Genomic DNA, 18,062 nt, shown 5'->3' with positions numbered 1-18,062 from the left:
AACATTGTTGCTTATAATTAACATTCCTCCCTCGTCAGGCCTGTCTACACTAAAAAGCGGTCATCCTCCGTGGACATGAACTACAGAATCCTCAAAGATGATTTTGGAATTTTAACCATTACTGGTTCATCTCTAAGCTGTAAGTAATAAAATGCTGTTCACTTTTTTTTCACAAGATGAAATTAAGTCTAATGGAATATGACTATTTATGAAGAAGAGGAATTTATCAGCCCACAGGATTGTATGTGCAAGTAATAGTGGTTCTGGGACTTCTTACACAGTGGAGGTTAGTTGTTTCAATTGGTTTTCATTTGAAAATCAAGTGATCTTATAATATTATATTCATATTTGTAAAAAGGGGAAGATAGGTTGCAGAAAATTCACTACCGCACAATCAACAGAGGGCAGCTACAAGAAAGGTCACGAATATTCAAATTCTTGTAAGAAAATGTCTAAAAACTGAAAAATCTTGAATTAGGAACTCATAATTTCTCACATTTTTCTTACAGATTTCAACCATTTTAAATCTATGGAACACAAATTGTGCTATATCTTTAGATTGATGCTTATGATGCAAGTGTGATAAACAGATATAACTTTAAAACAATATTCTCTCACCCATGGGTAAATAATGCAAGTATTTAGCTGAAATTATTATTATTATTATTATTATTATTATTATTATTATTATTATTATTATTATTATTATTATTATTATTATTATTATTATTATTATTATTATTATTATTATTATTATTATTATTATTATTACTTGTAATGTATAACTATGAAATGTTTACACATTTAGTATTAGTATTATTATTATATCATATGTACGGTACATATGATACGATCATATTGTTTATGAGGTTATGTCATGAATCATGCACTGTGTATAGACATTTATATCAGTTCAATTAATGTAAGAACCTGTATATAATTTATTCTTACCTGTATATATAATTTGTAATCCACTACAAAATTGTGAAACATACTGTAACTTCCAGAATGGTACTGGGTAGACCAGAACGATGGAGAATATTCTGTACACTATATAGCACTCTAGAATTTTCGAGAAGGTATTTTTTGTGATGTATCTTTCTAGAAGCCTGGCCAGGGACATATATAAGGAGGTGATCTTGCTAGTAGAGATGAGTTTTATTGTTCAGTAGAATTATGGTGTAGCAGGAGTATACTTGTGACCTCGTGTTGTTGTGACATGCAGTGGTTGCAATCTCCACGGTGGAGTGATAGGCAGTTGTTAAAATGGCGGCTTTGTTGATGTGTGTATTTTGCTAGCAATAGCAGTGATTAAGGTTATGTGTGTGTTTAATTTGTAAGTAGATGTGAATAAATAACTGTACCAACTGACAGCATTTCGTGTGCATCTTTGTGGATACGTTACTTTCAAGACACGTAATTGTAGACATGATAATGAGCTTTTGGGCTTTTTCCGTGTCACAAAATGAGGGGAAATTCTTTATGTTTCACAGAGAACTTTGGTGCGCATCTTCAGAAGAAAATCTCGACTGTTTACGAGCAAGACTTCCCTAATAATGAAGTTTTGAATTTAAGAATGCTTTACCGTTGGTCTATAGTAAGTGGACCTTTCGTTTGTCACTAGATGGCTCACTGTGTGCAAGCCTTCCCATCTCTAATTAAGATGTTTCTTGTTCCATCATATGTGGCTGCAAAGTAAATAGCAAGGTCATCAGACAAATCAGGGCTGAATGCAGTAGAAGAAGTAATAAAAAATAAAATAAAAATAAAGTACAATGGAAGACTAAACAGGATAGAAGAATAGAATAGAGCTGAAGTTGGAAAGAAAAGTGTGTAGAAGGAAAAAACCAACAAGAAAAATGAGCATGAGTCAGGCGAGTTGGGGGTGGGTGGTAGAGGTCTGCGGTCGGTAAGAAGGATGTACTACAACGAGGTAGTATGAAAGTGTGACCCATAGCACATAGCCTAGAGTGAACCAACTAGTAGACATCTAGTAGTGATGAGGAGAGAATAAATTGGGAAAACACCGAAATGTGATGCAAAGAACCCATTTCCGAAAGGTGTTGTAACAGGGTACTAAACAACTTTACAGATGGTGTGTGGTGTGTTGGATATTTGTCAGCATACAGATTATGACGATGCTTATTGTTTAAAGGGATCTAACATCCAGGTCATCGGCCCATACAGATTATGTGCCACCTGTAGATTGCTTCCATTTGCTTACCTGTAACACAAGATCATATCAGCCATTTCCCATGTTGAATAATAGGATTCCATTATGTGTTGTAAAACCAGAGAAGATAGTTAAGAAAACAAATTGCAGTGCTACAGTTCTTGCTTGATATGGTACAAATGCGCACAACGATGCACAATGTACTGCATCAATTGTCCTTGTATAATGGTTTTACATTTGTTTAGTGGAAAAGAGTTCGGAGTGCAAGATATGCCCCTCCTACATAATAATACCATAACACAACATGACCAATGTTTAGGTAGGAACGTATTTCCATCTTTTGTTGCATACGACCCTCTGTAGGGTGATCATTGATAGTAGTGGTAGCAGACCATAACTCCGAAGATATTGAGTTTGTGACCAATGTTTATAAGACCTTTTTACATTCATATGTTTTGTGCTGCTTCCTCTGTAAATATTAGAACCCTTTTCAAGGACACCATGTACACACCATTGGGAATTTTTTGTTTTCATTTTTATGGCGGCTGCTATCATGCTCCTGTCTAATTTGCCTGCCTCATCTCATATCACTTTCTCTGATCTGTAGAGAGTTTTCAATATTTTCTCTGTTTAATGTGTCAGAGAAATTCTTTTCCCATACTGTGATAGGGATTTCACTTTTTCTTTTGCTAGTTCTTTACGTCTCACCGACATCTTATTGCGACGATGGGATAGGAAAGTGCTAGGAGTAGGAAGGAAGCGGCCGTGGCCTTAATTTGCCTGGTGTAAAAATGGGAAACCACGGAAAACCATCTTCAGGGCTGCCGACAGTGGGGTTCAAACCCACTATCTCCCCGATGCAAGCTCACAGCTGTGCGCCCCTAACCGTATGGCCAACTCGCCCGGTAATAGGGATTTCTACCATATGATGGATCACTCATCCCTTGAAGGCTACATAAGGGTTTTGTGCTTCCTCTTCTTGCAGTCTTGCTTGTTCTTCAGTGAAATTAGTATCCTTATTGTGAAGGAGATTTTTATATGCTTTTCTTTTTGTTTACTTGTTTCACGGGCTATATGTAGTAGCTCTATGCATTCCTTTTGTAGGTTGTAGGACTCATCATCAAACCATGGCTTACCTGTTGGCTATTCTTGGTCCCTATGGCAGCTGGGCTTTCCTTATATAACCCATTATTGTATGAAGTGCTGGACCTAGAAGCCCTTTTTTAATCAAGAGTGGCACTTTTTTTTTGTTCTTTCCCTCTTCCAAGGTGAACTTGTTTACAACACTTGAAATTGATTGTCCTAGCTGTTGTGTATAATTTTTTTATGTCCTAACACCCAAATGTGAGTAGCTACAGGCAATTGTTTTCTGAGAGTGGCAACTGGATTTGAATACAGTAGCTTGTGACTAGGAGGTATTATGTCTTTTCCTCTGACAAAAACCAGATCTATTATGCTCCAGCTGTTTGGAGCAATGTACAAGGCATATTTTTAAGTAAGGACCATTTCAAAATAACTACACAACGAAAGACGATTTTCAAACACCACATTTATTTGCAGGTTCTACATACTTTACTCTATTTTTCAACATAGCCACCAATTTTGTTGAAATACTTATCATACCTTACAACTAAGTTTTGAATACCCTCTTCATAGAAACTTGCTGCCTGCCCTGATAACCAAGAGTTCACAGTCGTTTTCATGATCTTGCACTGGGACAGGGTCTGTTTGGTCTTCACCTTTACAGGTGAATGTGTGTGTCCCCATTCCATGTCTGTTGCTTCAATTCGGGCGTGATATGCAAAACCAATGCTTCGTCTCCCGTTACAATCTGACTCAACATGCCGTCACCTTCTTAGGCATAACGAGTCAAAAACGTCATCAAACACTCAAATCTTTTGTTTTTGTGGTCCTGTATTAGGAGTTTACAGACTCAACGAGAGCATAGTTTCCTAAAATTTAGATTTTCAGAAACAATTTTTTAAAGCACTGACCTAGACACGTCAGGAAAGGTGTTCAAGAGAGCTGTTATTGTGAAGAGTCTGTCCTCACAAATCTTCACTTCAACTGAAGCTACCAAATCTACTGTGATCAGAGACGGGCGACCAGAGTGGGCCTCATCATGGATGTTGTCATGGCCATCTTTGAAGTCTCATACCCACTTACACACTTTGCCTTCACTCATAGCATTAGCACTGTACACTTCACAAATCTGTCAGTGAATGTTTGCAGCAGACAGGTTCCTTGCCAACAAAAACCGTATCACTGACCGAACCTCGCACAGGGTGGGGAAGTTGATAATCTTGAACATTTGTGCAAGCACAGAACAGAACCATACAGGTTATCAACAGAGCTGCAACTGAACACTGTTGTTTGCGAGGCATGCCGGCACACGACGCACGTGATCGTTGCGATGTGCGCATGAACTTCTATTGTCTACAACAAAACGGCCCTTACTTAAAAAACACACCTTGTATGTTATGTCCTGTGGCTTGTTTACCAGTAGATAGCCTTCATCCTACAGTAATTCATGATTAACTCAGTTTTCTGGTCCATCTCATCAAACTTGCAGTTCAGGTCTCCTCCTATGGTAACTTTTGTGACGGCATTCACCACTTGCTCCGCTGTGTCATCCATAGTTTGGAGTGGGTCTATGTATAAGCCTGTTATAGACATCTTGTGTGTCCTAACGAGTGCTGTGTTTGCCTCAATGTATGTGCTCTTTGGTGTACATATATTCTGACTGAAAAAACATGAGACTCCTCCTTAAGGCCTGCCTCTTTCCTTTAGGGTGGCCAAGACATGTTTACAGTACATACCAGGTAACATAATATTCTATGTTAAAAATGTCCCCATACTACAACTATATTATATTGTTTTCAAAAGCTTTCTTCTGTAAAAGATTAGAATGACTTGAAACCTTCTACATTCCATAAGACTATATCCAAGTTCCTTGCCAAGCTTATGTCCCAATATTTTGGAATATTATAGCATAGCCCCTACTCTTTGTTTCCAAAACATGAATCTTCTGACCATTACACCTACGGGCCAAGAATCTGGTTGATTTACTGTGTCTCTTTCATTGAAAGGTATGCCTGTTCTAAAGGCCTTATTTTGGCCAGCCATTTCAAGTTGATCACACTCTATATTCCTTGAAAAGCCACATCTTACTAGGTGTAAGAGTAGTGGCTTTTTGGTGCTGGTGATGGTTCCATTTTGTCTGTTCCATCTTCTATACATTACTTTTTTAAAGCCTCCTTGCTGTCTCTTTTCATTATTATTTAGGTAAATATTCCTTGTATTCATGATTTCATTTTTGGGATGGTTGGGTTCTTCCTCAATATTGACCTCGGTTTCCTCTTGAAGTGGTGTTCTGTCTTCTTTGGTTGTTTGCTTTGCGAGTTTCATCTGACCACACTTGTCTTCATATCTGGCAACTACGGAGCTTTGAGGTTTCTTATTCACCTGACATTCTTTTGCTATTCTTTCCAGTGTTTCTGCCATTTCATTCATTTTTTATTCATTTCACTTCTCATGCCATCCAGTTCTCTTTGTATAACTTTCCCAGTTTTATACAGTGTAAATTCGTGTTGATCGTTGTATTAGAGCCAGAAATGTTTAGACTTCCTTTTATTTGATGATTTTAATGCACTGAATTGCCTGTTGCAGTTCTGCGCATGAAAGATGGTGCCATCTCTGACACATCCCATTGCATAGTACAGCATTTTCATTATCCTTGAAAATCTTGTCACAGCTAGGCCAGATTTCTCATTTCTCAATGATCTCGTTGAGTGACTGGGAGTTTGAACCCAGCATGATTCTCCTTGTGGCTTCACCTATCCATTCTCTTTGTCTTTGGATTCCTTTGAAAGAGATTATATCATGATTCTCTTTGGATTACGAGTTACAAAATGGTGGGCCCTTGGATTATAATATTTCACTCAATGAAGTTTTGGTTAAGTTTTCACTAAATTCACACCGACATTCTTATAGACAATACTTCCTCTATTAGGAAAAATTTAATATAACATGCAATGCAAGACCATACATTTCATTTTGATAGAGGACGATTTATTTCTCCTACCTTTCATATCAGAGCATTTTATGGGGCATGATATCTGCAGTCATTTTTTATATAAAAAGTATTTATATTAAAAATTTCAAATTTACATGAACATTACTTCATTCTTTGGGATTAATTATGATCTAACCTGCTGGAAATTTGTATGTTGAGCAGAGATTTTGGTTCACATTCTCAGGAACAAATTGAGGCCACAAAACAACAACATTTCCAACAGTGTGTTTAATTTTGTACAGCATAAACCTGATATATAATAACTCAAACCATACTTCATTCCTCAATATTTTTTTTTATAAGCATAGATACATTTTCTGTAAAGCTCAGAGTACTATGCAGAAGGCAATGGGTTATAATTCAAAGGAGGGGTGCTCAAAGAAGAAGTGATCTAAACATGAAAATCAACTAATTCAGGCAATGTTTTAAACCTTGCTATGCCAGCTTATTTGAACACATTTTAATACTGCTTTTTATAATGAGAAACATAAAAAGGTAATAAAGATAAATACAGTATCATTACATACACAGATTAAAATAGCTGTAGCACCAAATAAGCACACATACCAATTTGAGGAAAGCTCTTGCTCCTACCACTGCACCCTCATCTTGTCCACTGCTTTTGTACCCGTGTATCAACACCTTCACTGGTAGTCCAACTTTAAAGTTAGATGCCTTGAGTGAGTCAATATTGTCTCCATATACGACAGCTTGTGCCAAAGAAACATTAGAGCGAGTATAAAGAAAAAACTGAGTATTGATTACATCGGGAGCCTCGGGAGTCTTTTTAAGTGGTAAATGTTTTGGTGGTAACGGGAAACAGCCCAACATATCTGAAATAAGTAGATAAAACATCCAATTTAGTCACTCCAAAGTATTTTAGGTTCAAAATATAGGTGAATCAGTCTAGGATAATTAAAGGCAGTTGCAATTGGATTATAATATTTCATATATAGCCTACTGGTACTTAGGAAGTAAGCATGGGGTGAATTTATAAATAAATTAATGGCAAATGATGTTCAAGTGAGCATGAAATGATAAATAAACAAATTTCTTAATTAGTTGTTTTTGTGAATTCTCCAGAGACATTATCAAAATCTTTGATTTGGTCAGTACATACTTTTTCCTCACAGTGGACTATATACATTTATTTTCTCACAAAAAATTGATAAGCAGATGGTAAAGAGAAATATATAATACCGTAGGTAGGAACGGGAAATGTAGAGTACAGGATAGAAAATTGGAGGTGGAACAGGGTCATGAGAGAGAGAAAAGGGAGGAGGAAGTAGGTTTTGCAGCCATCAGTCTACCAAACGCAAAAAGTGCAGGAATTAAAAATATTTTTTTTGAGACTGTGTGCAAAAAGAGCATCTTTGTTTCAAAACTGTGTAGTAATACTGTGAATACTGTTTAAGCACCCTGTAGAAAGACAGACACTTCACTTTTCACTGTCTTTTGGCAACAGGGAAAACTCCTGACTCTCTGGTGCTAGAAAGAACCCTTGTTCCTTTATATTCTGTTATGTGTCTGTTGAGAGTGGAATAAATATAGTATATTCCACCCTCATGTTGGGGGATGTGAAGGCTGCTCTGTTTAAAATCTTGCAAGGGATTGGTTGATCTGTTCCATTGTTCTGCAAGTGTGCAAAGCGAAGGTGGCCAGCTTGGGTGTGATGATATTGCGGGGGATTCATACCTTGGTTGTTATTTAGGGTGGACGTGTGTCCGTCAGACTCGCACTCTAAATGGGAACTTCGCTGTTGTCAGGGGATAGATAACATAATGTAGGTTTGTCATTTTTATATGTCTTAAATTAATTTTCTATCACATGTAGGAATTCCACAGGCAGTCTCGCATTATCTATGTTTTACTAAACAAAGTAGTGCTCTTTGGCACCACCATATGCATTTCGGTTGGGATCAGGTAAATGTTTCTTCACAACAACATGCAAATATGAAAATTATTCTTAAAGTTTTTTGGCATGTTTCCTATATAATGGGAGTGAAGATATTTTCATGGTCATGTATTTAGAATCACTTTGCTGTTCTTTTTGCTTACCAGTATTTTCTAAATTACAACCGTTTAACTGTAGATTCTTAAATTTTAGATTTCCTTTGATATTAGTTTAGGCCAGATGTTGTTTCCTCTGAAAATATACGTCTCCTGAGTTCTGAAGGGAGGACCACAATTCAGGTGCATGTGAGCACTCTGATATAGAACCACTATTTAAATTGTATGGTTAGGGTAATCATTTTTATCTTCTATACTCTTGAGTTTTTGTGTAATATTTTTGTTTTCTTTGGATTTAATTCATAAAAGCTAAAGATTTGTTTTTAAGTTTTTAAGTAGCATGTTTTGAGTTGTTTAATGACGTTTATTTCTGTTTCTTTAAATATAATCACTACTAGTTTATGTTAAAAGGTAATGATCATAATTTTGATTATGGTATTATAAACCTGAGTAAGTTTCCAAAGTCTAGATGTCACCAATTTATGTTCCCAGCAGTGTTGTCCATACTTTCCATGTCCTTTTTTATGATCTGTTTCATATCACAGTTAGTTATACTTGTTTTGTTTTATAATGTCCTTTGTATTTGTTGTTTATAATTTATGTAATGTTACGATGTGTCACAGTCAGGAAAGACAGAGGTTATCTGGAGGGCAGGAGATCAAAAGATTTAAGTGGGGTTGATGCTCTTTTTGTGGGTAACTCCATTGTTAAGCATGTGGAGAAAGTGTGTGGAGGTAAAGGAACTAGGGTAGAATGTTACCCAGATGTTCAGGAAATCAATCAATCAATCAATCAATCAATCAATCAATCAATCAATCAATCAATCAATCAATCAATCAATCAATCAATCAATCAATCAATCAATCAATCAATCAATCAATCAATCAATCACCACTGATCTGGATTGGGGCAATCACCCAGGTGGCAGATTCCTTATCAGTTGTTTAAATTGTCTTTTCTTAAACAATTTCAAAGAATTTGAAAATTAATTAACCATCTACCTTGGCAAATTATTCCAATCCCTAACTCCTCTTCCAATAAACAAATATTTGTCCCAAATTTGCCTCTGTCAAACTTCATCTTCATATTGTGATCTTTCCTACTCATACTTATGCATCTGCTAATGTTATTCCACGCCATTTCTCCACTGACAGCTCAGAACATACCACTTAGTCAAGCAGCTCGTCTCCTCTCTCCCAAATCTTCCCAGCCCAAACTTTGCAATATTTTTGTAACACTATTCTTTTGTTGGGAATCACCCAGAACAAATCGAGCTGCTTTTCTTTGGATTTTTTCCAGTTCTCGAACCAAGTAATCATCGTGATGGTCCTATACACTGGAACCCTACTCTAGTTGGGGTCCTACCAGAGACTTACATGCCCTCTCCTTTACATCCTTACTACAACCCCTAAATACCATCAAAACCATGTGCAGAGATCTGTACCCTTGATTTACAATCCTGTTTATGTGATTACCCCAATGAAGATCTTTCCATATATTAACACCTAGGTACCTGCAATGATCCCCATAAGGAATTTTCACCCCATCAGTGCAGTAATTAAAACTGAGAGGACTCTTCCTCTTTGTGAAACTCACAACTTGACTTCAAACCCCGTTTACCTTCATAACATTGTCTGCTGTCCATCTCACAGTACTGTTGAGGTCTTTTTGCAGTCACAATCGTGAAACTTATTTATTGCTTTATACAGTATAATATGATCTGCAAAAAGCCTTATCTAGAAGGAAAGGAGGAGAGTAAGAAGATTTCATGTTGGTACCAACAATGTCAGGAAAGCAGGTATAGCTACCAACATAGTTGGGGGTGTTTGAGATCTGGTTATTGCAGCATTCAGTGGAATACTGTGTGGGAGTAAGATTTGTAGATTGTAACAGTTGGGTAGGATATAGGGATCTCCACTCAGATAGCCTTCACTTGAACAGCAATGGTATGTAAGTTAAGAGGTCTGTTTAGAAAGCTTATAGGGAGGTACATTCAGGGAAGTGGGGTGGACTAGGAAATTGTGACCTAGCAAGTGGCCGTGTGGTTTGGGTCACGTAGCTATCAGCTTGCATTTGGGAGATAGTGGGTTGTTTCAAATCCCACTGTCAGCAGTCCTGAAGATGGTCTTCTGTGGTTTTCCATTTTCACACCAGGCAAATGCTGGTGCTGTACCATTAACCCAATTGCATCATTTGACGATCCTAGCTCGCAAATGTTATTCGTGGGATATGAATCCAATGACGAGCTCAGCTTGCGGCGATGCACTGCTGTATATCAATCATGTAGTTCAGTTACTAACTCACAGATGCCACTTGTATGCATTCTGAGTTGAAGTTTAGACATGCGGCTTCGGTTATTTCCTGCATTCCAGGTTATCACACACTTGTGGAACAAGAGATAAAAGAATCTTTGTTCATATTATTTTGCTCACGTCAGTTGCAATTATGGAAGATAGGAAAAACTAGAAAGGTTCCACCTTTTCAATACAAAAATGTTATAGGTTTATTTATAACATGTATTTGCACTTGGGACTAGTTTTGACGCTGTGTTGGCGTCATCATCAGCCAAAAAATGGGAAAATAGGCCAGTGTGTAGGCATTCATAATACACAAGGTGTTACATTAAACAATACAAATCTTGCAAGGAGATAAAAACATGGATAAATATAGAAACAAATGAATCGTTGAGAAAGCAAAAGTTATACATGTTAAAAAATAACCTTAACCACACATCTTGCAGTGCGAAAATATTCATCTTGAATGATTCCTGAGTATAAAACACACGCGCACACATTTCTGAAGAGCCAGCAGGCAGGACAAAGTAAAGTGAAACCTTAAGAGATCTTCTGAGAAGAGTTCATCATTTTTCTATGTTCCGATTAAATAATGAAGTCTCCCTTGAGTTCCTGATAGATATACACAACAGGAAATTCTCCTTCACTCTCAACAATAGCTATAAAGACCAACGGTAAATTTCATTTTTCAAAGACGTGAAAGCATGATCTTGAACGTGATGTAATTCCTTTCATTTAACCCATTTTTTACACAAGGTGTTACATTAAATAATATATCTTACGAGGAGATAAAAACAGGGACGAATGTAGAAACACATGCACCGTTGAGAGAGCAAAAGTTGTACATATTAAAAATAAGCTTAAATACATAACTTGCAGTGCGAAAATATTTGAATTTGAAAGATTCTTGAATAAAAGACGCACGCGCACACACTTCTAAAGAGCCAGCAGGCAGGAAAAAGTAAGGTGAAACCTTAAGAGTTCTTATGAGAAGAGTTCATCATACTTTCAATGTTCCGACTAACTAATGAAGTCTCGTTTGAGTTCCTGATAAACATACACAACAGGAAATTAAACAATATACATCTTACAAGGAGATAAAAACATGGAAAGTTATACATATTAAAAATAGTCTTAACCACACATCTTGCAGTGTGAAAATATTCATCTTGAATGATTCCTGAATACAAAACACACGCGCATACAATTCCGAAGAGCCAGCAGGCAGGAAAAAGTAAAGTGAAACCTTAAGAGTTCTTCTGAGAAGAGTTCATCATTTTTTCTATGTTCCGACTAGCTAATGAAGTCTCCCTTGAGTTCCTGATAAACATATACAACAGGAAATTCTCCTTCACTTTCAACAATAGCTATAAAGACCAATGGTAAATTTCATTTTAAATATTGTGCAGAGACGTGAAAGCATGATTATGAACATGATATAACTCCTTCATTTAACCCAATTTTTTTACACAAGGTGTTACATTAAAGAATATACATCTTACGAGGAGATGAAAACAGGGCCGAATGTAGAAACAAATGCATCGTTATGCATATTAAAAATGAGCTTAACCACACAACTTGCAGTGCGAAAATATTTGCCTTGAATGATACCTGAATACAAAAACGCATGCGCACACATTTCTAAAGAGCCAGCAGGCAGGAAGGAGTAAGGTGAAACCTTAAGAGTTCTTCTGAGAAGAGTTGTATTTTAAATACTGTGTAGAGATGTGAAAGGATGATCTTGAACATGATATAACTTCTTCATTTAAACACCTATGAAAGTCTCTCTCTATATTACATAGCTTCAATAACAACCATTCTGTAGATGCACAAAATAATCTTGTAATCTTCACAGGTCCGGTATTCAGCTCGACAAAAATATAAAATTGGTATTCAGGAATACGTTTTTGAGAGTTTGGAGGATGACTGTGCCAGTATTTGTGGTGTATTGTTGCAGCATTACGTGTAGGGGGGGGGGCAGGTTTCTGTGATGTTTATTGCGGGACATGAGGCGGAAAAGCTATGTCGCGAGATGAAGAAGAAACAGAGCGTGTTGTATAGTTTAGGTCTGGGGAGCGGCCATTGTTGGATTAGGAGGGGGGAGGGGAGGAGTGGTAGGGGAGGAGGAGTGGAAGGGAGGGAAGTATGGAGGGTGATGTGGTGAAAGTGTGTGGCGTGACAAAGTATTATGCATAATCTGAAAGACAGATCTGTTTTTCGGGATATTCATGTTTTTGAAAAATTCAATGAGAAAGTCGAATAGGATCTTTGGTTTCTCTGAGATATCATTTAAGTTTAGGTTGGGATTGAAATATTGGTCTAAATGAATATAGAGGTTTTCAGTGACGTCTAGGAGAGAACCTTTGTTTAGAATATCTAGTACCTCAAGATCTTGATTTATTTTTTTATTTTTTTATTTTTATCTTTCCACCACCAACTTAGATGAGGACGATATAAGAATTCTTTCGAAAGGTCCAAAGCACAACTGGCCTTGTTTCAACTCGGCCCTTACAGCCTCCAAACTCGTAGTTGAATCAGAAGTTGCTATCAGCAAAATGCCACATGAACTACAAGACGAACTCAGAATGGATGTAAAAAAACAATTAAACAAAAGTTTTTTCTCAAATAATCGCACTGCGACCCCTATCACCAAAATCAACAAAGATTCCCTTACTGAAAGAAAACAAATTCTCAATCTTAAAAAGAAAGTCAAAGACAACCACCTCATCATTACAAAGGCCAAGAAAGGCAACACAACAGTCATTATGGATAAAACAGATTACATTCAAAAAACCAAAACTTTCTTAGATAATGACTCCTTTTCGATAGTTAAGAAGGACCCAACACAATCAATTCAAAGGCAACTGAAACAAATTCTAAAAAGCACATCTTTTCTCCTCACTGAGCAAGAAAAACAAAAGTTAATTACCATGAACCCAGGCCTACCAACAGCTAAAGCACTACCCAAAATCCACAAAACCGGTGTCCCTATTCGACCCATAATAAACTACAGACCAAGCCCCTTATATAAATTATCTCAGTTTATCCAACAATTTCTTAATAAACATTATAAATTCTCATCAAATAAATCTATCAGGAACACTATAGAATTAGTGAACAAACTAAACAGTTTCAAGCTTCAACCATATCATTCAATGCACTCCTTTGATATAGTCAACATGTATCCCAGTATAAAAACCAACTCATTATTCCCGATCATCGAAAAGAACTTACTTGCCAACAATCAACTAAGTAAACTAGAAGTTCAAGACTTTATGACCATACTAAGATTACTAATTAACAATAACTACTTCACATTCGATAAGGTCATTTACAAACAAGATAGTTTGGCTATGGGTTCACCAGCCTCAGGAATTTTAGCAGAAATCTACCTTGATTTCCTAGAGCACACCGCCATCGACAATAACATCAAATTTGCTAATATCCAATTCTGGGCGAGGTACGTAGATGACACATTTATAATCCTAGATGAACGCTCCATAGACGCACCATCCACCCTCAAAAACCTTAATAACATTGATCATGACATTAAATTTACCTTAGAATCAGAGACAAACAACTCCATCAACTTCCTAGACCTAACAATCAATAGGCACCCCTCTTCGTTCACATATAGTATCTATAGAAAGCCCACTCAAACGGCCACTACTATAAGAAATGACTCACTACACCCCCAAACACACAAAGCGGCTACATATAATAGCTTAGTAGACCGAGCATTCAAAATTCCGATGTCAAGAAAAAACTTAAATAAAGAATTGAACACCATCCGCTCTATAGCAAAATTCAATGGATATAATGAATCCTTTATTGAAAGAATAATCAATAAATTCAGACACCGCCCAAAAACCACCCTAATAAAAGACAATACTAGCACTGCCACGTTTTCCACATTTACCTTCAATAAAGCAATTTACAACGTCACTAACGTCCTTAAAAACACAACATTAAAATAGCCTTTCGTACTAACAATAGAAGCACAGAGATTCTACACAACTCTTCATCAATAAATAAAAGTAGTCCTTTTTCTAAATCAGGTGTATATAGGTTTTCTTGCCAAGACTGCAAAAGTTCTTACCTAGGGCAAACAGGACGCAGCTTTAAAATCAGATATGCAGAACATGTCAATGCCATAAAACACAACCGCTTTTCCGCGGTCGGCCTACATATAAAAGAATTTAAGCACAACTTTACTGAAATAAATCAAGATCTTGAGGTACTAGATATTCTAAACAAAGGTTCTCTCCTAGACATCACTGAAAACCTCTATATTCATTTAGACCAATATTTCAATCCCAACCTAAACTTAAATGATATCTCAGAGAAACCAAAGATCCTACTCGACTTTCTCATTGAATTTTTCAAAAACATGAATATCCCGAAAAACAGATCTGTCTTTCAGATTATGCATAATACTTTGTCACGCCACACACTTTCACCACATCACCCTCCATACTTCCCTCCCTTCCACTCCTCCTCCCCTACCACTCCTCCCCTCCCCCCTCTTAATCCAACAATGGCCGCTCCCCAGACCTAAACTATACAACACGCTCTGTTTCTTCTTCATCTCGCGACATAGCTTTTCCGCCTCATGTCCCGCAATAAACATCACAGAAACCTGCCCCCCCCCTACACGTAATGCTGCAACAATACACCACAAATACTGGCACAGTCATCCTCCAAACTCTCAAAAACGTATTCCTGAATACCAATTTTATATTTTTGTCGAGCTGAATACCGGACCTGTGAAGATTACAAGATTATTTTGTGCATCTACAGAATGGTTGTTATTGAAGCTATGTAATATAGAGAGAGACTTTCATAGGTGTTTAAATGAAGAAGTTATATCATGTTCAAGATCATCCTTTCACATCTCTACACAGTATTTAAAATACAACTCTTCTCAGAAGAACTCTTAAGGTTTCACCTTACTCCTTCCTGCCTGCTGGCTCTTTAGAAATGTGTGCGCATGCGTTTTTGTATTCAGGTATCATTCAAGGCAAATATTTTCGCACTGCAAGTTGTGTGGTTAAGCTCATTTTTAATATGCATAACGATGCATTTGTTTCTACATTCGGCCCTGTTTTCATCTCCTCGTAAGATGTATATTCTTTAATGTAACACCTTGTGTAAAAAAATTGGGTTAAATGAAGGAGTTATATCATGTTCATAATCATGCTTTCACGTCTCTGCACAATATTTAAAATGAAATTTACCGTTGGTCTTTATAGCTATTGTTGAAAGTGAAGGAGAATTTCCTGTTGTATATGTTTATCAGGAACTCAAGGGAGACTTCATTAGCTAGTCGGAACATAGAAAAAATGATGAACTCTTCTCAGAAGAACTCTTAAGGTTTCACTTTACTTTTTCCTGCCTGCTGGCTCTTCGGAATTGTATGCGCGTGTGTTTTGTATTCAGGAATCATTCAAGATGAATATTTTCACACTGCAAGATGTGTGGTTAAGACTATTTTTAATATGTATAACTTTCCATGTTTTTATCTCCTTGTAAGATGTATATTGTTTAATTTCCTGTTGTGTATGTTTATCAGGAACTCAAACGAGACTTCATTAGTTAGTCGGAACATTGAAAGTATGATGAACTCTTCTCATAAGAACTCTTAAGGTTTCACCTTACTTTTTCCTGCCTGCTGGCTCTTTAGAAGTGTGTGCGCGTGCGTCTTTTATTCAAGAATCTTTCAAATTCAAATATTTTCGCACTGCAAGTTATGTATTTAAGCTTATTTTTAATATGTACAACTTTTGCTCTCTCAACGGTGCATGTGTTTCTACATTCGTCCCTGTTTTTATCTCCTCGTAAGATATATTATTTAATGTAACACCTTGTGTAAAAAATGGGTTAAATGAAAGGAATTACATCACGTTCAAGATCATGCTTTCACGTCTTTGAAAAATGAAATTTACCGTTGGTCTTTATAGCTATTGTTGAGAGTGAAGGAGAATTTCCTGTTGTGTATATCTATCAGGAACTCAAGGGAGACTTCATTATTTAATCGGAACATAGAAAAATGATGAACTCTTCTCAGAAGATCTCTTAAGGTTTCACTTTACTTTGTCCTGCCTGCTGGCTCTTCAGAAATGTGTGCGCGTGTGTTTTATACTCAGGAATCATTCAAGAAGAATATTTTCGCACTGCAAGATGTGTGGTTAAGGTTATTTTTTAACATGTATAACTTTTGCTTTCTCAACGATTCATTTGTTTCTATATTTATCCATGTTTTTATCTCCTTGCAAGATTTGTATTGTTTAATGTAACACCTTGTGTATTATGAATGCCTACACACTGGCCTATTTTCCCATTTTTTGGCTGATGATGACGCCAACACAGCGTCGAAACTAGTCCCAAGTGCAAATACATGTTATAAATAAACCTATAACATTTTTGTATTGAAAAGGTGGAACCTTTCTAGTTTTTCCTATCTTCCATTCTCAGTTCAATACGGACCAAAAATGAAACTCTTATGTTTAAATAAAAATAAAAAAAAAAAAGTTGCAATTATGGCGTCAAGCAGATGTGTTGGTGTTGATGAAGATGGAATACGAAAACGAATAGTGTTTTAGAGAGCGATTATGAAGACAGTGATGTTTGTGACGACGAAATAGAAATAAGATAATTGGCTGAAGGTCTTAGTTTGACTTCGAGTGATGCGTGTAGTAGTGCTGATGACACGGAAAGTGATACAAATTATGATGGTGGGCAAGTCTACGGCGAGATCACGTGACCTCCCAAGAGGCCGTAGTTTTGTGTAGGCTGAGGATATGTGACTGAAGATCTACGTGCTTTTAACTCCTAAAGGGGTAAGACCCCTCAGTTTGTTTTTGTGGTGCCAACTTCACCATGGCCACATCCTCACAGTGTGTGCCATAGTGCAGATTTAAATGAGTTTTCTCAGTGAACTGCTACGGTGTTTAAATAGGATGCGAATGGGTTAAGGCCATGGTCACTACCTTCCCACTACTAGCACTTTCATATCTCATTGTTGCCATAAGATCTATCTGTGTCAGTGTGACATAAAGCAAATTGTAAACAAAAAGGAAGAAAAAATGGGAAATGGTGATAAGAATACAGGGAGCTGGAAGTCAAGTAATGATGTCATTAAAATGTTAGTGTTAAAATGTACAAGTATTGTAAAGAAATGAATAGAATTAAGTAACTTAATAGATATATATTTACCCAATATTATTATAATAAGAGCTGAGTCATAGCTGAGAAGTGATATCATGGATGCAGAAATTTTCTCAAGGACCTAGTGCATTTATTGTGGAGACAGGATAGGAATGGTAGGAAGGGGAGTATTCACACTGGTGAAAGAAGAATTTGTAAGCTACAAAAATATTATTAATGAGAAACATGAAATTCTAAGTGTAAGGCTCATCTCTAAAACAATATAACAGGCAACTTGATATTTTTGGGGTGTACAGACATGGAAAAGGCGGTGCTGATGCCGATGTGGAATCATTTCATAAGAT

The 18,062-nt window shown here is 36.7% G+C and overlaps 1 protein-coding gene across 1 annotated transcript in view; it reads right to left on the bottom strand.

The window, feature by feature from the left end:
- LOC136880799 (pancreatic lipase-related protein 2) overlaps positions 1-18,062 on the bottom strand; it is an 80,413-nt gene that overhangs the window by 55,825 nt on the left and 6,526 nt on the right. Inside the window, exon 2 of the mRNA XM_068226236.1 lies at positions 6,816-7,081. Coding sequence (XP_068082337.1) covers positions 6,816-7,081 — 266 coding nt within the window. The remainder of the gene's footprint in view (positions 1-6,815; positions 7,082-18,062) is intronic.

Source organism: Anabrus simplex, chromosome 1, assembly GCF_040414725.1.
Source record: "Anabrus simplex isolate iqAnaSimp1 chromosome 1, ASM4041472v1, whole genome shotgun sequence".
Taxonomy (NCBI): Eukaryota; Metazoa; Arthropoda; class Insecta; order Orthoptera; family Tettigoniidae; genus Anabrus; species Anabrus simplex.
The sequence above is the reverse complement of the archived record's forward strand: the minus strand, read 5'-3'. Positions and strand labels throughout refer to the sequence as shown.